Source organism: Phaenicophaeus curvirostris, chromosome 1, assembly GCF_032191515.1.
Source record: "Phaenicophaeus curvirostris isolate KB17595 chromosome 1, BPBGC_Pcur_1.0, whole genome shotgun sequence".
In the NCBI taxonomy this organism is placed as follows: Eukaryota; Metazoa; Chordata; class Aves; order Cuculiformes; family Cuculidae; genus Phaenicophaeus; species Phaenicophaeus curvirostris.
The window spans coordinates 163075321-163101662 of NC_091392.1; the positions used below are offsets into that span (position 1 = coordinate 163075321).

Here is a 26342-nt window from a genome sequence, read left to right on the forward strand (position 1 = left end):
GCTGCTCATGTAACACACAGTAACACACAGTTTCTGCTAACCTGCGCTGCCAAACCAGAACATTTTAGTTCCTTAATAGGGGGATACTTAAAAGTGGATTTGTAAAGTTATTTTTGTGAGCCTCTCCCCACCTCTCCTTGAATTGCACTAAAGCAGGACATTACCATTCATCAATTAAAACATTAAAAAGTACAATGGAATGTCTAAATATTTGGCTGTAGCCCATTTGATTAGGAAAACAATAGCTTTTATTTGTTTCACAAAAATTTAACATCACCATGTTATCATAAAGCACACGAGTACGAGAGTGAAATATATTTACAGCGGAGTGGCAAAAACTGGAATAATGAGAACAGGGATTACCAATAGCTTTCAGTCAACAGGTTGCAGGTGAGTTGTATATAGTTTTTCCTCTTCCATGTGGTTCTTCAGCTCTGGTCTTGTTCTGTATAGTCCCTTAAATAATTACCTTGCTCAAGAGCATGAAAGGTTTACATTGCAGAGTCTGAACATGAATGCCATGTTTAACACAAGACGAGGGGATGCCAGGAGCTCTATTGGAAAGAAGATGCACAGAAGTGTACTAAAAGATAAAATCTCAATGTTGGGTTCACTTTGTTCCCAGAGGACAGGAGGAAGCTGGAAGCAGAAAAGGCCATCTGGTTCTTAGGAAAATATCAGGCATATCATCAAACCTGAGAAAACTTTTCAACAGAACTGGAATTCTAAGAGTTTGGGGACAAAAAGCCTTGCCTGAGTCTTTCCGAAATGGAGTTGTCCTTTAAACTGCAAAGAACCCTTTCTGAAGAAGGGCTGCAGTGTGAACGGAGCCAAAGCTGCAAAACGAGGGGACTGCCCCAGCCATTTATTAATGTCAAATATGCTGTCTCATGAATCAGGGCAGTTTGTCTGCTTTGGAAGCCTTACAGAAAGCTCGGTGCACCTGGCTTGTTGAGCTCAGCATCAGGCTTTAGGCTGATGCAAGAGGATGGCTGCATTCTGTGTTTTGAATAGTTTGTCCTGCAAACAATTTTTTTAAAAGGCTTTTATTGAGGAGCCATCAGCAAACAGATCATGCAGAATTTGAACAATACACAGAAGGGGGGAGAGGGAGGAAGCCCACACAAGGCACAGCCCTAATTATTTGTCACTTCATAAGATCTAGCCAGCATAAGTGTCACACTTGCTCTTCAAGAGAATAGCTTCCCGATTCGAAAAAGCTGAAGTGTTTGTGGGGGATACATACATACACACACACAAAATATACCCAGATTTTCCTTGGCAAGCATCATCACAGTGGTAGATATTTCAGGATTAGGACAAAGAGAAAAGGAAGAAACAAAACCCTGATATGGACTGTGCACTCTCAGCCAGCTATCAGCAGAGTGAGTCTGGGTCCAGCCCTGACTATTCAGTACAGCACAGAATGGAAAAGTTACCTGAGGAAGCTTTGATTAATAAGCTGCCAGAAAACAAAGGAGGAAAAAAGATATTTACTACTTCACAGCATTGATTGCAGGGTTGTTTAGTTTCTTTACAAATGGCACAGCCAGCTTCCCCATGACTTCTCTATCTCTCCACCAAACATTTCAGTAAGATGTGGTTTCTGTTCCCCCGTTACCTCCATTCTGCTGCTATGACAGTTTATGCCAGGTGAGGATGTCTGAAATTCAATCCCACAGAAGGCAGCAGCTTCATCATCAACAGCACTGCCGTCTAATCCACTGTAGGTACCAGAAGTCAGGACAATTGCCCAGCACAGCCAGCATCAAGCGTAGAACAGGAACTCTTTACCATAAAGTACAGCATTTGAGAAGAGCAGAAGAGGGAAGCAAGAGAGAGCAGGCGGTGCAAGCCATACACTTTAACTAAAATCTGTTATCTGAGAATGCTCTCCATCCATCTGCCACCTGCTTGGCTTGGGCACAAGCAATGGCTCCCACTGCAACAGAGGTGAGGAAGCAGGACTGAAGTGTTCAGAGGACTCTGAGATATGGCCTGGCCTGCTCCCAGCAAAGACAAAAGAGGTGGAATGGCCACCATTGTTGCAGCACCACCTCAGTGGCTGTGCCCAGCCTTTTCAATCCACTGCTTCATGTAGCAGATTTCCAAGGCTCGAGCTTGCTGCACAGATCTGGGGTCCTCAGGGTTGCGGCTGCGTAGGTCCAGGTGATGGGCTCCATCTGGGATCAGGATTGCCACGAGGGAATCAGTGATGTTCTGGGTCACCCCACCCGCAGACCATGGGTCAAGGCCACCATTGCTGTAAAGAAAGAACAACTCCTTAGGGCACATCTGCATCATGGGAAGCTGTGGGGCTGCCACTGACATCAGCACACCCACACTGTCTTTACAGTGGTTTTGCATCTGTACAGATAGGAGCAGACCTCAGCTCTGGATCAATGCCTTGAGCCCAAAGCTCTGCTGAGAGGAGCCTTCTTGACAGAGTTATGGAGCTATTGGCAGCTGAAACAAGGCTACACTTCTGTCATTAATGATCTCCTAATTCATAAAATCATAGAATATAAAGGTTGTTAAAGACCTCTAAGATCACCCAGTCCAACCATCAGCCCAATACCACCATGCCTACTAAACCATGTACTGAAGTGCCACAGCTACACACTTTTTGAACATGTCCAGGGATGGGGTCTACTAACACTTCTCTGAGACACCTCATCCATCACTTCACCACTGTTTGGTAAAAAAAAAAATAATCTAATATCCAATTTAAACCTCTCCTCACACAACTTGAGGCCTATTCCTTTCATCCTATCACTTGTTACTTGGGAGAAGAGCCTGACCCTTGCCTGGCTCCAACCTCCTTTCCAGGAAGTGCAAAGAGTGATGAGGTCTCCCCTCAGCCTCCTTTTCTCCAGATTAAACAACTCCAGTTCCCTCAGTCGCTCTTCATAAGACCTGTTCTCCAAGAACAGATATCATACAGATAATAACCTATAGTAGTGTCACAGCCTATGGAGATAGATCTGCTGCCACCTCTCATTGTCATAAAAGGTTCACGATCCCCTGCACCGAGATATGTCCAAATTCCCAAATAAAAGCACTTGGTTTTCCTTCTTCACTGTCTGCCATAAACTAATAACCAATTGGACACTTAAGAGCTCAATTTTCAGTAAGTTCTGCCCCTTGTTGTCTCAGCTGGATGTCAATTTGGTTTGCAAAGAAATGATGGGGCCTCCATTAGTCCCCTTATTTCTAATAATAACCATCTTAAAATTGAATCATAGAATCACAGAATCATGGAATAGTTTGGGTTGGAACAGACACCAAAGATCATGCAGTTCCAAGCCCTGTGCCACGGACACAGACAGCTCTCACTGCATCAGGTTGCTCAAAACGTCGTCCAACCTGGCTCTGAACACCTCTAGGGATGGGGCATCCACAATTTCTCTGCGCAACCTGTGCGAGAGCCTTCCCACTCTCACAGGGAAAAAAATTCTTCCTAATATCTCATCTAAATCTCCCCTTTTTTCAGCTTCAGACTGTTCCCCTCTATTCCCCTCTTCTGAGACCTCATCTGGAATACTGTATCCAGTTCTGGAATCCTCAACATAGGAAGGATATGGAACTGCTGAAACGAGTCCAGAGGATGACTACAAAGATGATCCAAGAGCTGAAGCACCTCCCATATGAGGACAGCCTGAGAGAGTTGGGCTTGCTCAGCCTGGAGAAGGCTCCGAGGAGATCTTATAGCAACCTTCTGGTACCTGAAAAGGGCCTACAAGAAAGCTGGAGAGGGACTATTCATAAGGGCTTGTGGTGACAAGACAAAGGGGAACGGGTATAAACTGGAGAGGAGCAGATTTAGACTAGACATTAGGAAGAATTTCTTCACCGTGAGACTGGTGAGACACTGGAACAGGTTGCCCAGGGAAGTTCTGGATGCCCTGTCCCTGGCGGTGTTCACAGCCAGCTTGGATGGGGCCTTGGGCAACTTGATCTAGTGGGATGTCCCTGCCCATTGCAGGGGGTTTGGAACTAGATGATCTTTGAGGTCCCTTCCAACCCTAACTATTCTATGGTTCTGTACTTACACTCCTTGATAAAAAGCCCCTCCCCAGCCTTCCTACGGGCTTCCTTTAAGTACTGGAAGGCTGCTATAAGGTCTCCCTGAAGCCTTCTCTTCTCCAGGCTGAACAACTCTGACTCTCTCAGCCTGTCCTCATATGGGAGGTGCTACTACCCTCGGATCACTTTTGTGGCCTCCTCTGGACTTGCTTTAACAGATCCATGTCCTTCCTGTGCTGAGACCTCCACAACTGAAACAAAAGCTTTTATCTTCAATAAACTGTCTAAAGTAACTCTTTTTCTGTGACAATTTAATGCAGTTTACTCCCCCTCCTCCCTCAGCTAAGTCAAAGAAAGGATTCCTTGCACTGTAGCTCTGGCTCTAAATAATGTCTGGCCCACTCAGCAAGCCAATGGCTAAGCAGGGATGAAAGTTTTGCATCCTTCATTTCAGGTTTGGACTTATATCTTGGTTTTCTGTATCACAATCATCTTCTCCCACGTGGTCCATCTTTCTGCACAAATAAAATAACATCCGTATACTTATGGAATATGCACACATCTGGATCTATTCCTCACTTAGAACACTGAACCTATCCAGAAAAGAAAATATTAGAGGTGAGCTATTGGATGAAAGTGTCACTTTTTGAGAGGACTTAAGAAATTAAGACATCCTTGGGCATTAAGAGCTATGCAGCTAGAAAATACCACAATAGGAAAACCAGAAAATAACAGAGAGAAATAATAAGTAAAAAATGGTATTTGTAGAAATAGAGTAAAAACCCAATGAGATCTGAACTAAAACTTAATTTGTTTCTTCACTGAAAAAAACCCCAAGTATCTTGAATCTCAGTTCTTTATTTTCAATGATTCTAAATATGACATAGGACAAGAGAAACATCTTGTAACTGTGAAACAAAATGCACACAGAGCTCACCAATAAGCAAAAAGCATTTGATAAAACAGGTTGCCTGAATCAGTAAAGCACCTTGGCAACAGGGGGATCAGTTGCCGAGAGACCCAAGATGTACATGAACTTGGATCTTCTGGTCTTAGTCATGTGGAAACAGAGTGCACCACAAGAAAACAACATTGTCTGGCTTTTCTGGGAGCTTCTGGCCGTATTCTCTGCAGCTTCTGCCAAATGATGGCACTGGAGGCACTGACGCAGTTTGGGAAGTGACATTGGTTGAGAGGAGGGGGGATGGAGGGCTCACCACAAAATAACCACAAGTCTTAACAGTTTTACGGAATATCATAATTCAGAACCAACTGGAATGCTAAAACTAAGAATGCATGTTGTGTACTCAGTTGCCAATCTTACTGGACAAGAGTTTCCCAATCTAAACAGAAGTAGTAAAAGAAAAGTAAGAACTCGGCACTGGTGAGACCGCTCCTCGAATACTGTGTTCAGTTCTGGGCCCCTCACCACAAGAAGGATGTTGAGGCTCTGGAGAGAGTACAGAGAAGAGCAACAAAGCTGGTGAAAGGGCTGGAGAACAGGCCTTATGAGGAGCGGCTGAGAGAGCTGGGGTTGTTTAGCCTGGAGAAGAGGAGGCTGAGGGGTGACCTCATTGCTCTCTACAACTACCTGAAAGGACGTTGTAGAGAGGAGGGTGCTGGCCTCTTCTCCCAAGTGACAGGGGACAGGACAAGAGGGAATGGCCTCAAGCTCCGACAGGGGAGGTTTAGGCTAGACGTTAGGAAAAAATTCTTTACAGAAAGGGTCATTGGGCACTGGAACAGGCTGCCCAGGGAGGTGGTTGAGTCACCTTCCCTGGAGGTGTTTAAGGCACGGGTGGACGAGGTGCTGAGGGATATGGTTTAGTGTTTGGTAGGAACGGTTGGACTCGGTGATCCGGTGGGTCTCTTCCAACCTGGTTATTCTGTGATTCTGTGATTCTGTGATTCTGTAAGAATAAAACATCAGCTCTGCCATTCTGGCAGTGGCCAGGCAGGTACAGCTTCAGAGAAATGCCTACTGCAAAATACTGGCACGCTAGTCCTGTTCATCATATTTCCTTGACAGCATAATTATGGTCTTGCCTATCCCACACCAGATCCCTTTCCTGCCATCTCTTCAGAGCTGCCTCAGCCCTGCCCTGAACAAGGAGAGAATTTACACAATCTTAGCAGCATTGTCTGTGCAACCATTTTGAACGTGCCTGCTCTCCAAAGCTGCCAAGTTTTATTAATTTTTTTCTCTCACCTTTTCTCTTCAGCCAGGCATTGTTCCGCCTTCCTCCACTGCCTTTTTTCATGCTAACAATCCCCTCTTCCACTCATAGTTCCAGTAACTCTGAAAACAGAGCCTTCACTTCCTGCTTCTCCCTTGCCAATGCAGAACTGGATAGGTGGGTGCCCTGACTGAGCAGGCGTGATCCACATAGAATGATAAATATCAGATTTTAGACTGCGCAGACCAAATTTTGTACTGTCTGATAACAGCTACACTGATTCTGGCTACTGTAGTATCTTGATGACAAGACACTACCAACTGCTACATGCTCTCTGCCACCACATGCATGTACAGGATTAAAATACCATTTCCACAGCTGTGCAGCACTCCCAAAGTACACAGCATCTTCCAGTAAGAGTACCAGGAACAGAAATTACTGGAAGGGAGATGGTAAACAGTGTTCTGAAAACCTCAGTTTCCTCAAACCAGTGTTTTAATAAAAGTTCGCTAACCAGGACAGGGAGGTAGCATCAGCCTACAGGCTGAGTAAGGACTCACATGCAAATTACAGACTTCCAAGAATCATAGAATCATGACATGGATCTGACATGGAACTGTTAGAACAAGTCCAGAGGAGGCCATAAAGACAATCCAAGAGCTGGAGCACCTCCCATATGAGGACAGGCTGGGAGCGTTGGGGTGTTCAGCCTGGAGAAGAGAAGGCTCTGCGGAGACCTCATAGCAGCCTTCCAGTGCTACAGGAAAGCTGGGGAGGGGCTCTTTATCAGGGAGTGCAGGGACAGGACAAGTGATGTACTGCTCGCAGAAGGAGAAGCAGCAACACCGATTTAAACATCCTGGCCAAATCATATTGCAGCTGGACAAATCCACCCTACAGCAATTTTCTTTAGACAGAGAGCTCTTCCCCTCCTGGGCTAAACTGTTGTGCAAGTTGCCTGACACTTGAAACACATTGCTTTTCACCCTACTAGGTGCCACATCCTCTGGTAAATATAGAGATATTTTTTGTAAAGCGCACTGCAGTGTTCAAGGATAACAGGCTCTTATATAAAATGTACAGTGCTGACAATGTTTCTGAAGAGAAACAACTCAGCTTGAGATCTAAAGCTTTGTGTGCACTGCACTACTTCTCCATTCATTTGATTGCTTTCAAGCTTTTTCTCATTTCAAGCTCCTTCAGCTGGCACAAATTCTTAAAACACTTAGATTTGTTTGCTTGTCTATGGCTTACCGAGAAGATTTCTACAGTAATAGAGCTGTGGAGCCTTTGGAAAAAAAAATGCAACACTGCAGAAATTAAGTTAAACCAATAATTTTTTTTTTTTTATGAAAATGTTTTCTGCCAAAAAAATGCAGAATTTCTCACTCTAGACCAAACATCCTGCTGGGACAGGAACGGCAAGTGTCAAACAAGAAGAAAGCCAAGCAGACCAATGCTAACAGTTGAAATGTGAGAATAAAATCGTAGAATGCTTTGGGTTGGAAAGAACTTTTACAACTCATGTAGTCAAACCCTCCTGCCATGGGCAGGCACACCTGTAACTCGATCAGGTTGCTCAGAGCACCATCCAATCTGACCTTGAATGTTTCCAGGGATGGAGCCTCCATCAACTTCCCGGACAACCTGCGCCAGTGTTTTACCACCATCATTGTAAAAAAATTCTTCCTTATATCCAGTCTAAATCTTATTTTAAAACCATTATTCTTTGTCCTGTCACAACAGGCCTTGCTAAAAAGGCTGTCCCCATCTTTCCTACAGGCCCCCTTTAAGTACTGGAAGGCTGCTATAAGGTTTGCCTGAAGCCTTCTCCTCTCCAGGCTGAACAAGCCCAACTCTCTCGGCCTGTCAAATAATCCCCAACTCCAGTGAGGACTTTCTGCATTTAAAATACACACTTATTTACCAAGTCCAATAGACTAATTCTGAGTTTTATTTAAAGAAGTGGCAGTTATTTTGAAAAGGCCTTGCACAATTATAACCAGAGCACTGAGGAATATATAGTCAGGAGCCCACAGTGTGCAAGTACTACAGTAAGTCAGAACTTTCTTTCTTTACTGAAAGAGTGGGGAAGCATTGGGACAGGCTGCCCAGGAAAGTGGTGGAGGCACCATGTCTGGAGGTATTTAAAAAAAGTGTAGCTGTGGCACTTTAGAACAGAGTATAATAGGCATGGTGGTGTTGGGCTGACAGTTGGACTGGATGATCTTAGAGGTCTTTTTCAACTTCCTGCTTGCATGATCCTAGGATTCTATGATTCTATAATTCTAACTCCTGAAGCGCAGGCTTCACAGGGTTTATTAAATATCTCCCTAACCCATAACAACCTAATGAACAGCTAGTTCTCAGCTGTTCAAAACCTTCTGCCAGTAGAAGTACAGCCACATGAACCTCCTGGTGAAGAAAGCAGAGTTTAACCTTAAAAATAGAATTGTAGAATGCTTAAGGTTGGAAAAGATCTCTCTAAGATCATCAAGTCTGACAGCCAGCCCAATAACACCATGCCTACTAAACCACATCCCAAAGCACCATGGCTAAAATGCTTTTTGAACACCTTAGAAATGAGGAAGGTGAAGGCTGAGCAGAGAGCAAGCAGCATGCACTAGTCTTTGCACTAGACTAAACCATTTCTTTCACTTTTTGACCACAGACAAAGGTGTTTGAGACAAACTTCTGTTGTACAACTGGTATGCCTTGCTAGAATGGAAGCATCTCTTTGTATTTGGATCTTACACAAGTTTGTTGAAACTTGCCTAATTAACACTAAAAGAAAGAGCATTTGGCAGTAAGAGGAAAGCTCACCAAGTTACTTCCCTTGCTTTTCTGTATCAAAGGAAAAGAGGAATATCACACCAGCCACAACACAAAACTATCACCCTGAGCAACAGTTTTAGTGACCAAGATCCTGTGTTACAGGAGCTAGAGCTTGTGTAGACTTTCCTTTTATGTGGAAGAGACAGTGCTTGGGATTCATAAAAGCTAGACGGATTTACCAGCACAGGAAACCTGGACTTTGGCCAAAAGATAAGAAGGAATCTACATGGGAAGAAAATTACACTTGGCAGAATCCCAACCCAGATTCTTCTTTCACAGTCACACAATCAGTGACAGAACAGTTGGCTTCTTTGGCCACTGCAGACTGACCATTTTACTCTCAAGAACAACACAAAGGACACCCATCATTTATTCAGCTGGAGTGGTGGAGACAGATCCTTTTCCTACTTACGCCATGTCCTCTGCATTGACAGCCCAAACTGGTGGAAGATGCCACTCTAGAAGCTAAAATAAGGCTCACCTGAAGATGATGTTGCTGTGGGAACTGATGTTTTTGCCTCCATACATAGAAAGAATCCAAGAGGGGCGAGGCCTCACTCCCCAAAGCCTGTAACACTCTTCTGAAAAGGCATCAAAGTCCCATTTCTGAGGTTCAAACATGTCATTGACACCATCTGTGCACATTGGCATCACCATCTCCGTGCAAGCCTGAAAGAAAGAGGAGGGCAAAAAGATGTATTCCCAGGAGACTGTCTGATAGCTGTCAGTGCTTAGGTTGGAAAAGATCGGAAAAGATTCTTGAGATCAAGTCTAACCGTAAACCTCACACTGCCAAGTTCACCACTAAACCATGTCGTGAAGTGCCACGTCTACACAGCTTTTAAACTGCTCCAGGGATGGACTCCACCACTTCCCTGGGCAGCCTCTTTCAGGGCTGGCCAAGCCTTTCTGCAAAGGATTTTTTCCTAATATCCAAACTAAACTTCCCCTGGTACAATTTGAGGCCATCTCCTTTTGTTCTGTCATTAGTTACCCAGAAGGGCCTGATCCCCACCTGGCTCCCACCTCCTTTCCAGTAGCTTCAGAGAGCAATAAGGTCTCCCCTCAGCATCCTCTTCTTCAGACTAAACAGCCCCAAGGCGCTCAGCCGCTCTCCATTACTCCCATGCTCCAGACCCTTCCCAAGCTCCATTCCCCTTCTCTGGATGCACTCCAACAGCTCAATGTCTTTTTTGGTGTGAGGGGCACAAAACTGAACCCAGCATTTGAGGTGTAGCCTCAACAGTGGTCAGTCCATGGGGACAATCCCTTCCCTGCTTCTGCTGGCCACACCATTTTTGATCCAAGTCAGGATGCTGTTGGCCTTCTTGGCCACCTGAGGACACTGCTGGCTCATGCTCAGCCACTGTCGATCAGCAAACCCAGGTTCTTTTTCACTGGGCAGATTTCCAGCCATTCCTCCCCGAGGCTGTAACATTGTATGGGGTTGTTGTTGCCCAAGTGCAAGACCTGGGGGTCTCATACAATTGAATCTCATACAATTGGCCTCAGCCCATCAACCTAACCTGTCCCAATCCCTCTGCAGAGCCTTCCTGCTCTGGAGTATATCAACACTCTCACACAACTTGGTGTCATCTGCAAACCACAGAGGGAGCACTCAATCCTTTCATCCAGATCATGGATAAAGACACTAAACGGAACTGGCCCCAACACTGAGCCCCAGGGAACACCACTCGTGATTGGCCACCAGCTGGATTCAGCTCCATTATCCACAGCTGTCTGGGCTTGGCTGTCTAGCCAGTTTTTTACCTAGCAAAGAGTACACCCATCCAGGCCACGAGTAGCCAGTTTTGCCAGGAGAATGCTGCAGGAAACAGTGTCAGGGACTTTACTAAAGTCTAGGTAGACACCATCCACAGGTTTCCCTCATCCACTAAGCAGGTCACCTTGTCACAGAAAGAGATCAGGTTGGTCAGGCAGGATCTGACTCTCCAAAGCCCACGTTGATTGGGCCTGATCACATAGTTATCCTGTACACACAATGCAATAGTGCTCAAGATGATGCATTCGATAAGCTTCCCCGGCACTAAGGTCAGGCTGACAGGCCTCCAGTTCCCTGGATCCTCCTTCCAGCCCTTCTTGTAGACGGGCGAGAACACAGATACCAAGCACAAATTTCAGCTTTCACACTAACTATTCTTTGACACCTTAGCAATACTAGCTGAAACAGAAAAACAGGTTATGTCCTGGAAGCAACATAGTCCCCCATCACGGTAACTCATCACTTTCCCCATTCCCATGAGGCTTCAGAAGCAGGCATTCAGCATTCAGAAGCATTGTTTGGGTGAGTCCAGCTGTGATATTCTTTTTATCCATATGGCGTTTCCCCGCTTTCTCAGAAGACAACTTGTAAAGCCTGTGCATCTCCCAGGGTTGTCTGGAACAAATACATCAGAGACAGTAGCCAAGAGCAGATGGTCACAACCTCACTGCCTATAACTGTGTGGCATGTTCTTTGTAACTGGGATGAGGAGAGCAGAACGTCCTGGTTCTCTTACCGCAGGGATCTGTATTTTTATTACCTACCTAATGGGAAAGGTTGGGTCTCAGTGAACTACAGGATAAACAGCTTTACTTGAAATAAATCAGTATCAACATATCCTGACATATCTGCACACAGATATGGGATGGATGTTTGAAATGAGGGGATTAGAAGATCAAGATGCAGCTGCTGTACATAATTTTCAGTCAATATGAAGAGCTGAAAATCAACAATTAGCTAGATAATGAAGACATACCTGAAACATCTTGGGAAAGTTTCTTCTCTTTTGTGACTTGCCCTCCCCACTACAATCCTACTTGCTTCATGCTTACATTTGTCATCAGTACATGAATTACATGTTGTGCAATACATTGATAGTTCAAAGACCTGACAATTCTCATCAGCCCAAGCCCCAAAAAACCCACCAAGTTGCAACTTAGAAAGGGTAGAGCACATACCTGATAGTACCAACCTAACTGTCCCAGATTCTTTGTTGCAGTCTCAGATATGTCTAAACATGAGGCTTCTCCTGAATAATTGTAATATAAATTTACTGCCTGGAAAACATTCTGCAGCAACAATTTGTCAGGGAGACTAGGATCCTTCAAAAACTTGCAGACTTCCTACAGCAAAGAGAGAAGGAACGGGGTAAATCCTAAAGATTAATACATGGTACCTGACAGGATATCAATTCATTTTTGAAATACAGTCAGACCACTTGCAGAAAGCATCTTTCTATGTAATGTTATACCCTGAATGTTATCACAACGAGCAGTATCCCACTGGCACAGCACATGCTACAACAAGGAACCTGAAACTTAACACTTCTTCATTAAGACCAGTGCAACTTTAATATCTCAATCACCCAGCTTTTCAATCAATTTCATAGAATCATAGAATCATTTGAGTTGGAAGGGACCTTAATGATCATCAATGATCATCTTCCCTGCTCAAAGCCTCGTCTAGCCTGGCCTTGAACACCTCCAGGGATGGAGGTTCCTGTTCTTTAAAACACATAATACTTAATAAAGGGTATTTAGCTCCTCTGTAATGGAAGGCAGTTGGGCTTGTTCATCCTGGAGAAGAGAAAGCTCCAGGGAACATTATAGCAGCCTTCCAACACTTAACGGGGGCTACAGGAAAGATGGGGAGGGGCTTTTCTTTCAGTAAAGAAATTTTTCCTAATATCTAATTATCCAAATGTCCCTCCCCTCCCCCATCAGGCATCTCTACACAAGGGAAATATTTTATTTTATATTTAACTACTGTTTGATAGCCAAAAATATAAATATTTTACCTACCTCACCTGCCATGAAATAACTGCAGATAAACAGAGCTGCACAAGTGAAATGAACTGCAAGTAGGAAACGTGATTTTGCTTTGAGAAGTGTCCCTACAAGGAATACACTTGTCGGGATCCACATTTCCTCTCTCACTAGTTTTCCCATCTCAGAAAAGACAAATGCTCAGAACTTTCTCTTTAGTAGCAAGCTCTGTAAGTTAAGCCTGGCACCAGGAGCTCTAATTGCATGTGCTTTATGTGCAACGTTTCTGCTCCTTGAGAACAACTCTGCAGGATAGCTGAGTTTTTGCATTCATCCCTGTGACTTTTCTTCATCTAGGCTCTTGATGCAACCTATTAGCCCTACAAGAGGCAGTTAGTCAACAAACCTATTGATGCACTAAATGATATCACCCTGGTTCTCTTTTTTCAGCCACATTAGTTCTATAGAGCCCAAAATAAAGGAAAAGGTGCAGACTCGGAGAGCAGGAGAGAATTAATTAAACAAAATGGTCAATTCTACTTAACAAAATGGTCAATTCTACTTGATACTAATTCTCCATTACCTGTATAGGCCAAGCTGGCAGAGGCTGTAAGAAGTCAGCTTTATAGGGATAGTTCACCATAGCCAAGTTTACCCATGTTTCACTCAGCCAATTTTTCATTGTAGCAGCATCCTGAAGATTTTTTAATGGGTTACACAAATGAAATGCACTGGAAAGCCACTGTAGACCTGCCTCTTTAATAAAAAAATAAAATTAACCAATGTTTAATGTATTGTACTATTAACACATAGTTGTGCTGCTGATAAAAAAAATATTTCACTTAGCATAACTAATCTGGTGACATTATTCCACATACACGCAAGCATCACAGACCAAATTTTAGTCAGCGTCTCTAAGTGAAGGGAAATACAACCTGTATCCTTCAGCGTATGAGTGTGTCACAGTTACAATAACTCTTTTCAAAAAACAAAGAAAGATTTACAAGGCATTTGGCATTTTTTGATAGGAAATAATATCGGGGTGCTCTCCTTCCAATGAAAGGTAAACTTCAAATCAGGTAGCTGACAGTACAAGGACTACTGATAAATAGATCTCTTGCTACTCTCCTGGCCTTTCTTCTCATTATTTCATCTAGTCTAGAACTGGTCCACTTCAGCTTCCCTGATTTTAATTAGCTGGCTCATCATACAGGCTTTCTCTTTAGGACGCTAAACTCAAGTCACAAGGTTTTTATTTCAATTGAATTTCTTGCTGTACAGTGAGCTCATGTGATAAAGAATCACAGAACCATTTAGGTTGGAAAAAACCTTTAAGATCATGGAGTCCAACCGTAAACCTCACACTGCCAAGTTCACCACTAAACCATGTCCCTAAGTGCCACATCTACATTTCTTATTAAATTCCTCTGGCAATGGTGACTCTACCACTGCCGTGGGCAGCCTCTTCCAGTGCTTCACCACCCTTTCAGTGAAGGAATTTTTCCTAATATCCAATCTAAATCTCCCCTGTTGCAACTTGAGGTAGTTTCATCTTGTCCTATCACATGTTAACTGGGAAAAGAGACTGACATTCACCTTGTTCCTTTCAGGTTAACTGTAGAATCATGGAATCATATAGGTTGGAAAAAATCCTTAAGATTGAGTACAACTGAGTTCCTAGCATGGAATCCATAAAGACTGCAGTGATTTTCTATAGCTGATTGCTTCTGTTGGTATTTAAACTCTTGAGAGTAACAAATAGCTGTCCTACTGTGTCAGAAATGAATACAAGCCTTGAGGTTCTGATCTGGAGTCAGCTCCTTAGGGATGTTTGGACCTGGATTATGAATCACACCAGGTGTGAAGGAAGCTTGTGATCCAACAAAAGAGACATTTAAAAAAATCGTGCTAAGTTCATTTCGCAGTTTTCAGTACTAAGTCCATAGTTTCAAAAAAATCAATACATCTACAGGCAAAAATCGTAACATTGCTGATTTTCTGAAGTCATTAACACAATCTTGAATGTTACAACCCTTTGAAAAATTATTGGTGAGGTCTCACCTGTTGAGGAAAGGTGGTTAATAGCATTCCAGGAATTCCGGATGCTTTCTGAGCATCCTGTCCCACTCTGTTTGAAATCATTAGTCACTATGCTGAAATAAGTGCCACACGGAACCAAATCACCAAATTGCCAGATTGGAGCGGAGGCTGCCAGAGCTCTGCCAAGAGACATAAGAAGACTGTTTAGAAAAAGATGTGGATCCTGAATCCCTGTAAAATGAACTGCCATCCACTGGTCAATACCCTCCCCCATGGCCACTGCCTAAGCAGCATTTGTAACTCCAACTCATTTATAACAACTGAGCCTCAGGCAAACTGACATCATTCTGCAGAACTATTCCATAGGTCCGTATCCAAATGCTGTTGAAGATTTTAAGTCTTGAACTCTGGTACAAAGATACCAGTAAATACATAAAGTTGAAATTCAGCCTTGCTTGCTTTATAATTTTTCATTCTCATCTAGCAGCTAGGTGTTTCTCACCAGGCATTATGCAAACTCAACTGAAGAGTCCCTGCTCACAAAAACCTACTACCTAGCAGACAAAGGCATGGGAATTATTCATCTTGTTTTCCAGAGGGGAATTAAGGCATTGAAGAGATTAAAGATCTGCCTCAAGCCACCAGGAAGTCTGGTGACACTAAAAAAAAAATTAGGTGCCAAATCAGTGGTCATAATAACTGTTTTTACAGAACAGACAGCTCTGAAAATACACACCATCCAGTACCTGCTGACCTACGCTGTTTTTATTAGGCAAATAGTGCCTTTTCCCAAACTCAAGGCAACTTAACTCCTCCTCCTAGTAGTGAAAACTTCAAGTCAGCTTGAATTATGGTACTTCTTCCAAGACTGTAATATAGCACAGAAGTAACACAGGCTGAGAGAGTTGGGGTTTGTTTAGCCTGGTGAAGAGAAGGCTGCACGGAGATCTTGTAGCAGCCTTCCTGTACTTAAAGGGGGCCTACTGTGGAGGGGCTCTTTATCAGGGAGTGCAGGGATAGGATGAGGAGGAATGGTTTAAGCTGAAAGAGGGGAGATTTAGATGAGATATTAGAAAGAAACTTTTGACTGTGAGGGTGGTGAGACAGTGGAAGACATTTCCTAGAGAAGTCATGGATGCCCCATCCCTGGAGGTGTTCAAGGCCAGGTTGGATGGGGCTTTGAACAATCTGATCCAGTGGTAGGTGTCCCTGTTCATGGCTGGGGTTTGGAGCTGGATGATCCTTAACATCCCTTCCAACATAAACCATTCCGTAATTCTATGATTCTAACAAAATCCTGCTCTGTGTTTGAGCAGGATGAGTACACTCACCCAACTACCACATGAGGGTACTTCATCCTTAACCAGGCTGCAAGCATTCCTCCATAAGATCCTCCTATAGCTATGACAGGACTGTAACGGGCTCCCACAATGGTCGTCTGTAAGTACTCAATTAGTACTGCAAAGTCTGCCAGAGCTTGTTCGGATGTCAGGTAATTCAGATGCTTGGAATCCTAAAACATAGAAACCAGGTTATATACAAAATAGGAGTGATTTCCAGCAGCAGTCTTTCTATTTCACACAGTAGCTGCCAAGTTCTAAATCTGTGCCTGATAACAAATGAAATATTCTTTGCAAGGGTTCACTGAAGTGCTAGAAAAACTCAGGTTATTATTTTTTTAATCCTAGAATTGCTGGTTAAAAAATAGAATGGTCGTGGGCTTATAGAACATCTAAATCTTACTCAGGTTAACAGTCATAGCACTGGCAAGAATTACAATAGGCAGAATTACATTTCTATAGGACACATTTAAGGAAGACAAAACAAAACACTTACGCTGAAAGACTCATTCCCAAAAGGCAAAGATTCTCCATAATATCTATGTTCAGCAAATACTAACATGGCATTAAGTTCTTCAGCCACATCCCACATAAAACCCTGGTTAGAAGAAAACAGATATTTAAATAAGTTGGATCAATTCTTTTCAAAGTCTCTACTTCCAGTCTACTGCATTCCAGCTCATATCTTTTGATTAGAAGGATCTCACTTTCAAAATACAGCTATAAAGATAGAGTGCAAGTTGGTTTTAAAGTATCGTGGAAGTAAGAAAACACACAAAACAGACAGCGTCAGGGACACTTACAAAAAATATGTATATTTTAATATTAAGCAGTATTGTTTTGCGAGTGCACATAGACAATACTATCAAATCTCATATGACATGAGCTTAGCCTAGATGAAATAACATACACTATAAGAGAAAAGCATGCATTTGAGTTATGACTGAGTTACAGAAACCATAAAATCTGTTTAGCAATAATCTAGAGCATTGTTATACACTTATTTTCAACTAATAAATTAGTACAATTTGTTATTATTTGTTGATAGGAGCTTGTTACTGCCAGTTATGGAAAGCAGCAGATAGAGATCACCTGCTAGCAGAACGAAGTGTGTAAACAGTCCTCAAGTGCTTTAAGTTCAGTATGTGTCATCTCCTGTTGTGTCACTGAACTTTGTATCAAAGTAGCTGAAAAATGCCCACATGTGCCACTCTGTCATTGTATCAGCCAGGGAAATAAAAACTTCCACAGGTCTCTTCAGAGACCAAGAACCATCTACCTTTGCTTTCCAGCCCACTTCATTTCACTTCATATTTCTTATAGGGAAAAAAACCAAAATATCAAAACCACCTGTTTTACTTGGGGAATCAAAAGTACTGGGATAGGTGTAATTTGGTCCAAAATTTTGCATTCCTAGCTTGAGGCACCTGACAGAGTTTCCTCTAGAAATATCAGGTCCTGTAGGTGTTCAAGGCCATGCTGGATGAGGCTTTGAGCAACTCAGTGCAGTGGAAGGTGTTCCTGTCCATAGCTGGGGGTTGGAACTGAATGATCTTTGAGGCCCCTTCCAACCCAAACCGTTCTGTGATTCTATGACACTATCTCCATGTTCTTCCTTGTTTTTCAGTACATCACTACTGGGCAGAAGGATTGTAATACAAAAATTCATTTTCTACATACCGTATTGTTGCAGAACCATGTGATGTCTCCTTCATTGCCTGTATAAAATAGTATTGGTCCACTGTTTTTCTTCCAGTGCTGATCTGCTATTAGATACCGTTGCTGGAACGTAAGATTTTCATCAAATCCAAAGTGATCGATCTGTAAGAACAAGGAATATAAAAAACATTCAAAGGGCTAAAATTGATCCTGGAGTCCACCACAAGTGCTAACAGTCACCTCGCAGACAAAAAAATAGAGAAAAGCAAAATGCTTTTACTGAGAAAAAAAATCACCCAAATTTGAGGGCTGGAACACCTCCCGTACAAGGACATGCTGAGAGAGTTAGGCTTGTTCAGCCTGGAGAAGGCTCTGGAGAGACCTCATAGCAGCCTTCCAGTACTTAATGGGGGCCTATAGGAAAGCTGAGGAAGGGCTCTTTATCACTGAGTGCAGGGATAGGACGAAGGGGAATTGTGTTAAGCTGAAATAGGGGAGATTTAGATGAGATATTAGGAAAAAATTGCTTCCAGTGAGGGTGGTGAGGCAGTGAAACAGCTTGCCCAGAGAAGTTGTGAATGCCCCATCCCCTGGAGGTGTTCAAGGCCAGGCTGGATGGGCTTAGAGCAACGTGATCCAGCGGGAGGTGTCCCTGGCCATGGCAGAGGTGTTAGAACTGTATGATCTTTGAGGTTCCTTCCAATCCAAATCATTCTATGATTCTATTAATTAATTTATATTCCTAGATTCCTAATATATCAAAATTCTTCTGCTTTACCAAGGAAATCAGACAAAATTAGAGGTGAAAACACTGAAGAGAAATGTTATTTTCAGCTTTAAAAAAAAATCCATGCTCTTTTTATATTACCATACATAATGTGATTTTATACATACATTTAGGAAATCAGACAAAACTGCTGAGGGAGGGAGTCACAAAGTGTCTGATGTAATAAAACTGTATCAACAAATAAAAAGTGTCATTGTCTTGCATTTTCTTGAGTTCTAGGAAAATCCCTTCCTAGCCTTAAAACTGACACCCAACAGCTCTTTTTTCTCTTTCCCTTTCAGCACCAGTTTTATGGAGTGCTTCTCCTTTTCTCCTGGCAATTTTCACTAATTCACGTTCCCTCCCCAGTTCTTTCCACTGCCTTACAAATACCACAAGCCTATACACTCTACTTCACCCAAATCCCACAGTGTTTGCTTTATTTCCTCATTAGAAATTTAATTGCTGTTCCTAAGGTCAGTTTTTCAGCTTTTAGTCACACTCGTATGTACTCACTATTCCCCTTGACACTTCCAAAAGGACTCATCCATAGTGGGAAGTTTATCCACCGCTTTTACAAGATGATTCCCTGCATGGGTACAGTCTTATTCTGGAACACCTATGGAAGCTTTTGCTATAGCAAATTAAAAAAAAAATCACAATACAAAACTGCTCCAGAAGATTCATGCTGCTTAATTACCATGTATTCCCAAACCATCACTACTTTTATTCATCAGTTGAAGCTGACATGTAGCCTCCCAATCCTGAATTTCATCAGCACCAAGCATCATCTCTCCCCTTCCTCGTTTCTGGCTGGTGGTAACAGTCTGACATCTGCTGGCTCACATATCTCTGCTCACCCTTCTGACTTTACGCAAACTGCTAGATCTCTTAGATGCTCCAGAAGCCAGCCTTTCGCATCTCCTGCTTTGAGAGCATCTGCAAGTTGATGTGTAAAAACAGCAAATTACACAAGTCCAAGCACTTGTTGCTAATGTAGTGACCCAGCTGCAAGATCCAGGAAATCTTGGGTTAATGAGATTGCAGAAACTTACTTAGGATACACAACCTGCTGCAAAGATTTTTTCAAACCCTCTCAAAGTTCACTCATTCTTGGGCTGAAGTCATGTTGGGGCTCACTGCCAGCAGAACATTTGGAACTGCTGGAGGTCTCCCCATGATCCTATCAGGCACACAGGCACCCTCAATAAGCCAACTGCAGCCACTGCTTCCAGACCCAAGTCAAACTCATGGAACCATAGAATCACAGAATAACAGAATGGGTTGGGTTGGAAGGGACCTTAAACCCCATCCAATTCCAATGCCCTGCCATGGGCAGGGATAACTCCCACTAGGTCAGGCTGCTCAAAGTCTCATCCAACCTGGCCTTGAACACCTCCTGGAATGAGGCATCAATGACTTCTTTGAGCAACCTGTGCCAGTGCCTCACCAGCCTCACAGGAAAACATTTCTTCCTAATATCTAATCCAAATCTCCCCTCCTTCAGCTTAAAACCATTCCCCCTCATACTATCCTCCCTGTTAAAGAGCCCCTCCTCATCTTTCCTGTAGCCCCCTTTAAGTACTGGAAGGTTACTCCTTCACATTTTGCTCAGCCAGATCATTTACTACATACTCATAAGTACATAGTGCTGTTATCATGTACATATCTAAGGGCTCCACCTTTCACTGAATTTAAGTACTGAGAACATACGCTGGTCTTATTTCACACTTACAATTCACCTGCTCCTTTTTCATTTGCATAGTTGTTATTAATTTTTGTTTCTTTTTCTATATCAAGCACAATCATGAGTATTGAGATATAGAAATGCAGAACAAGGTCAGCAACTAAGAAAGTCTTGAGTCCTAAGACAATTAAACTGAAGGATTAGATAGGGCTTATCTAATAAAAATCATGGTATAGTTCATTAAACTCCAACACTACTAGGAGGTATAACTAATACATCTTTTCTTCCAAGTTTGTTTTTAAAGGGGACAAATTTCTAGCACTATATTTCTATTTCAATTGGTATTTCTATTAATTTATATTGTTATATTTATATTACTATATTATTTCTATTTAACCTTCCTGGGCAGGCTGCTAGCCAGAGATAGGAAAAAATAGGCTATGTTTTTTTTTTATTGTGTGTCCTGTCTGCCTTTTTATGGCATGATCTAAAATTAAACATTTAGCTTTAAAACTTATTTCTGCATCCTTCCTGCCTGAAGCCACAGTGCCAACTACAATGCTACACCACAAAAAGTATTCAGCTTTCCTGAACTACAAAGATTCATACTAAAATCTTCTCAGTGTGGGCAGCTTAATATGCAACAGACGAAAAACATACAATGGACAGGGAAAAAATAAAAGAGAAAAGAATCAGCATCATTTAAGGGACAAGCATCCTTTTGGAATCAGACTGAGGTTATTCATGGGAGGTTTATACAGATTTTAAAGCCCATCTTGCTGTTCTTATATCACAGGAGTTTAGTATAGTAATATTCCAATATGAATATTTTTTCCCAAATTATGGCTAATTTTCTTTCTAGAGAGACAATTTACAGTGGTTTCCTTGTAATGCTATCTGTCAGTCTACTCCCACAAAACAAACTCTCAAATCCCAATGCTTTTGTGAATCTTCCTCTCAATACCAAGAGTGAAGAAGGTACAGGAATTCAAGCTTTCTTCTGCTAGTTTTAGTTACCACCATTGATCAAAGTGTCATCATTCTCATGTTGACTCTAAGCTATACCATAGATTCAGTCACTGCCATCAGTTACATTTGTCTTTCCCATCCCTCCTTAAATGTAAAATTTTGATAGCCTCACAGCAGCTAAACTGCCTCTGTTCATCATATTCATAACACAACAAACCATGGACACATGTAAGACTCCAGACAGCACAGACACAAATCGAGTCTTATCCAGGAAAAAAAAAAAAAAAATCACAAATAACTATTCTGCAACTGAAGAGCAGGAACTCTGCCACTGCAACTTGTCTTTGTATGGGTAAGACACGTAACATGACTAAAAAAAATACTTATGCTTATAAAGCAGATAAGAGACAGAGAGAGAGATGTCCAGAGAAGTTGTGGATGCCCCATCCCTGGAGGTGTTCAAGGCCAGGCTGGATGAGGCTTAGAGCAACCTGATCCAGTGGAAGGTATACCTCCCCACGGCAGGGAGTTGGAACAGGATGAGCTTTAAAGACCCTTCCAATCCAAACTATTCCACGATTCCATGATTCCATATCACAACTGCTGGTTATCAGAAAGAAATGCAAAAAAATTCTGAATCCAGAAGATGAAAATACAGTTTGGAGGTGTCCCAAGAAGTATCTCCTCAGAGGAGTAAACACACTTATGAGTCATTTATCAAATGTCCTAAGTCAGAGAGAAGAAGCACAAGAATGGATATAAAATGGTGCAGTGAGAGGTGTGGACACAAAGGAAAAGCTGTATTCAGGAGCAGCAGATGGAGCTGTTGTGCAGCCAAACTTTGCAGCAGGATCATTCATGCCTGAAGAGTTTCTTGTTCTCATTCCACATGCGCTTTCTTTCATCATCCTTTACAGAACAGGTATGCAAACAAGTAACAAACCCCACAAACTGGGTAAAGTATATTTTACAACTCAAACCACCCAGGCTTGTTTTTCAGCTTTCTTTTAAGTCAGATTTAATTAAAATGCTGAACTGTAAAATTTCTTTTTTACACTTTTGCAAAAAGGGTAAGACAAAAGCAATCACTTTTGCAAGCAGACTTATTTAGAATAGACCACAACAGCAAAAGAAAAAAGCGGTTTAGCACACATTTACAATACCTTAACTGTAAGTTAAAGTAACAATGATAAATATATATTAGCATATAAGAGGTTTTTCTCATTACAATTTTCATAATAACATTTACTGCCAGGTTGTGAACTGTAAGTACAAGGTCCTGAACAACTTCATACAACTGAAACTGGCCACAGGATACGTAGAGCTACCTTTCAAAACTTAACTCTTCTAGGATTAACCTAAACCAGTTACACAGGCTGAAGTTTTAAGCCGTCAAAAACAGGACCACCTCGCAAGTTTGGTTAGAAATAAGAATACAGTCATAGATTCATAGAATCATAGAACAATTTGGGTTGGAAAGAACCTTAAAGATCATCCACTTCCGCCCCCTCTGCCAGGGCAGGGACACCTTCCACTGGATCAGGTTGCTCTAAGCCTCATTCAGCCTGGCCTTGAACACCTCCAGGGATGGGGCATCCACAACTTCTCTGGGCAACCTGTGTCAGTGCATCACCACGCTCATCACTGGCAATACAACAGCAGTGTTCTACAAATTAAAGGTGTACGTAAACCACTCTGACAGAAACAGTCATTTCGATACTGATAAAAGGGAAGGTAAATATATAAAAAGAAGTACTGAAAGTAATAAGTTATGAATAAGTTTATGGGAAACTTCTGTCAGCTGAGGCAGGCACGATGAAGAGCTACAGCTGTGCAGTGAAGAAAGCCAGCAATAGAACTTCAGTGCCATGTATAAAAACTTCATGAGCCTTGGAAGGCTCTGCAGAGCAATCTGGATAGGCTGGATCAATGGGCTGAGGCCAATTGTATGAGACTCAAAGAGGCCAAGTACCGAGTCTTGCCCTTCGGTCACTAATGCCCCTTTGCAACACTACAGACTTGGGGAAGAGTGGCTGGAAAGCTGCCCGTACAAAAAGGACCTTGTGGTGTTGGTCAACAGTGGCTGAACTTGAGGCAGCTGTGTCCACAGGTGGCCAACAAGGCCAACAGCATCCTGGCTTGGATCAGCCATGGTGTGACCAGCAGGAGTAGGGAAGGGAAAGTCCCCCTTGCCTGAGCACTGTTGAGGCCGCACCTTGAATCCTGGTTCATTGTTGGACCCCTCAGTACAAGAAAGATATTGAGCTGCTGAAGCATGTCTAGAAACGGGCAATGGAGCTGATGAAGGGTCTGGAGCACAGAGGTTCTGAGAAGTGGCTGAGGAACCTGGGGCCGTTTAGTCTGGAAAAGAGGAGACTGAAGAGACACCTCAGCACCTGAAAGAAGGTTGGAGTGAGGTGGGTGCTGGTCTCTTCGCTCAAGTAACAAGTGATAGGATGAGAGGAAATGGCCTCAAGTTGTATTGGGAAGATTTAGATTGGATATTAGGAAAAAATTCTTTACTGAAAGAGTGGTGAAGTACGGAAGAGGCTGTCCAGGGAAGTGGTGGAGTCCCCATCACTGGAGGTGTTCAAAAACCATGTAGATGTGGCACTTCAGGACATGGCTTAGTAGGCATGGTGGTGTTGGGCTGACAGTTGTATTTTATGATCTTGGAGGTCTTTTCCAACCTTAATGATTCTATGATTCTCATTTGATTAAAAGGAATCGCCTTGTATTTTACTGCACATCTTTGAAGTCCTTGTGAGTCCGAAGACTCACAAAGCACTTGGGGAAACACGAACACATGCACAACAGACTGCTCAAGAAGCATCCAGCTCCAGATGGAAGACTGCAGCAACTTCCCAAAGCATGGCCACAGCTGCCAAGATCTGCACTCACTGAGCTCAATTATTAAGACAGCAGTCTGCTGCACGAGCTGCTGTGCCCAAGAGGCTGATGAGAGCTCCAGGCTGAAGGCTTGAGTCAGCTTTGATCCCTGAGCACAGAGAAACTTTCTACAGCAAAGAGCAGCTCATCAACTCAGGACAAGGAGCTTCTCCAGCCTGGTCAAAAGAACAAAGTAGAAAGAAGGGCCAAACCCCACCTCACTGCCTCTGCTCAAAATACACAGCACAGTTCTTTGGCTTTATCTCTCACACACACGTGTATTGTGTGCTTCCGTTGAACTCTCAAAGGTGACTTATCTTGGGGTGGTTTTTTTAATGTGCTTTTTTGCTTTTTTGGAAATCCATTCAAAATAAAATAAGCTACTCTGCCACACATCTCCCCCAGGGAGAAAACAAAAACAGGCACAGCAGATGGTCGTTGTTCCACAGCCATTAGTCTGCTTAGTACAGACCTGGAAGTGTTTGGGAGCTACAGCAGTGTGTGAAGTACAAAGACAGAACAGGACCTATGGGCTAAACCTCTCTTCCTTCTCAGCGGCACCTTAAGATCATCAGTGACTACAGAGAGAGGAAAGCAAACCCAAGGCTTACCAAAAAAATGACTAATTCTAACCAAAAGCATTTAATGTCATTCAAGGTGGTAAATCAGCACCTGATGGTTTAATGCTTTTGAGTTTCTGGCAGTACTGCAAGTGTCTGAAAGCCCTTCTCTCATGCCTCAAATTTCAATCCTCTATGCAAGAGCTTTATTTTCCAAAATTTGGATATTCCATTTCAAATCAAGTCAGTTGTTCAACCAGCAATAAGCCAGGAGATTCTAAGGGGCATGCTCCACCCTCCACACATTCATGGAGTTGTTTGGAATGCTCATCCTGTCTGAATTATTTCCTGAGGATGAGAAGACACAGGACAGCGTAAGGATATCCTCCTCCGTGAACAGCAATGCAGGGACGAGCTTTTCTGGGATTTCACTTATGTGGTTCTTTTCCTGGCCTTACTTCTGGCAGGCTGTGGGACTCTGGTCCCGTTAGCTGGCCCTGTTAGTTCTATTTCCTCTCAAAAATATTTGCTACCTCCGTTTAAGCTGCAAGTCCATGAGAGCAGGGACTGCCTTGTCATCTTTGTACAGCATCATATTAAAGGAGCCCCAAATTCTGTTACAATTATTCAAGCTAGTAAAAACACATTGCATCAATAGCGCACCACTAAAAAACCAAATTCATGCTTATTTACGTCTTCATAGCAGGGGAGACATAGAACCAGAAATGAAAGCTAAACAAAAAAATTTTCTTTTTCCAAAAGTCTCCCTCCCTGACATTACTCCTGTTGCTTTATTTCCTCCTAATACACATTTTATGTATCATAGCCTGCCAGAACTGAGGCTTCATCTCACCAACAGCTGGTAAGATCCTCTCAGATTGTTCCTGCTAATCTGAAGCAGATGAAAAGAAAGGGGGAAAAAAAAGATAAAAAAGGACAAGAAAAAGGATAAGAAAAATCAAATTTAGCTTTGTTTTATCTTTTCCATTTTACATGCAAGGAATGAAGCATTTCCTTGCTTTCTAGGCTTATACTTGTGCAACAGACAGCAAAGACTGAGGGTTAGCACCAGTCCATTGAAATGCATCGTCATTCGAAGCTCTGTGGAAGCCCAGGGAGATGGGAACTGCATGTTCTTGCATGAGGCTACACTAAACCACTAACCTGAAAGTCCTACGAGTAAATAATGTAAGACAACTGGAAGAGATAGAGTCGATGAATTTATAATCTTCCACACTCTCCATAATTCAAAGATTTTGTTTGTTAGATTAAATTTTATTTCATTAATCTGTCCCAGTTCACAAAATATATAGACGTAATTACACATACTGGTTGGCTGTCCCAGCCTCCAGTCTACTGGTGATGGTCTAGAACAACCATTACAAGCTTTCCCTTGTTTGGAGTTACAGCCAAACACACTCCCCCAAACAACTCCAAGATTAAGATCTCAGCACAAGGACACTCAGCACAAGAAGGACATGTGGAGCTGTTGGAGCCGGTCCAGAGGAGGCCACAAAGATGATCCAAGGGCTGGAGCACCTCCCATATGAGGACAGGCTGAAAGAGTTCAGGTTGTTCAACCTGGAGAACAGAAGGCAGCACAAAGACCTTATAGTGACCTTCCAG

At 42.7% G+C, this 26342-nt stretch overlaps 1 protein-coding gene across 1 annotated transcript in view; it reads right to left on the minus strand.

Moving 5' to 3' along the window:
- Positions 1-237: 237 nt before the first annotated feature.
- The window catches only part of PRCP (prolylcarboxypeptidase), a 35969-nt gene continuing 9864 nt past the window's right edge, over positions 238-26342 (minus strand). The window contains exons 2-9 of the mRNA XM_069879885.1: positions 17867-18007; positions 16683-16784; positions 16178-16359; positions 14868-15025; positions 13390-13562; positions 12000-12164; positions 9520-9707; positions 238-2263 (exon numbers count right to left, since the gene is read on the minus strand). Coding sequence (XP_069735986.1) covers positions 2059-2263; positions 9520-9707; positions 12000-12164; positions 13390-13562; positions 14868-15025; positions 16178-16359; positions 16683-16784; positions 17867-18007 — 1314 coding nt within the window. The 3' untranslated portion in view covers positions 238-2058. The remainder of the gene's footprint in view (positions 2264-9519; positions 9708-11999; positions 12165-13389; positions 13563-14867; positions 15026-16177; positions 16360-16682; positions 16785-17866; positions 18008-26342) is intronic.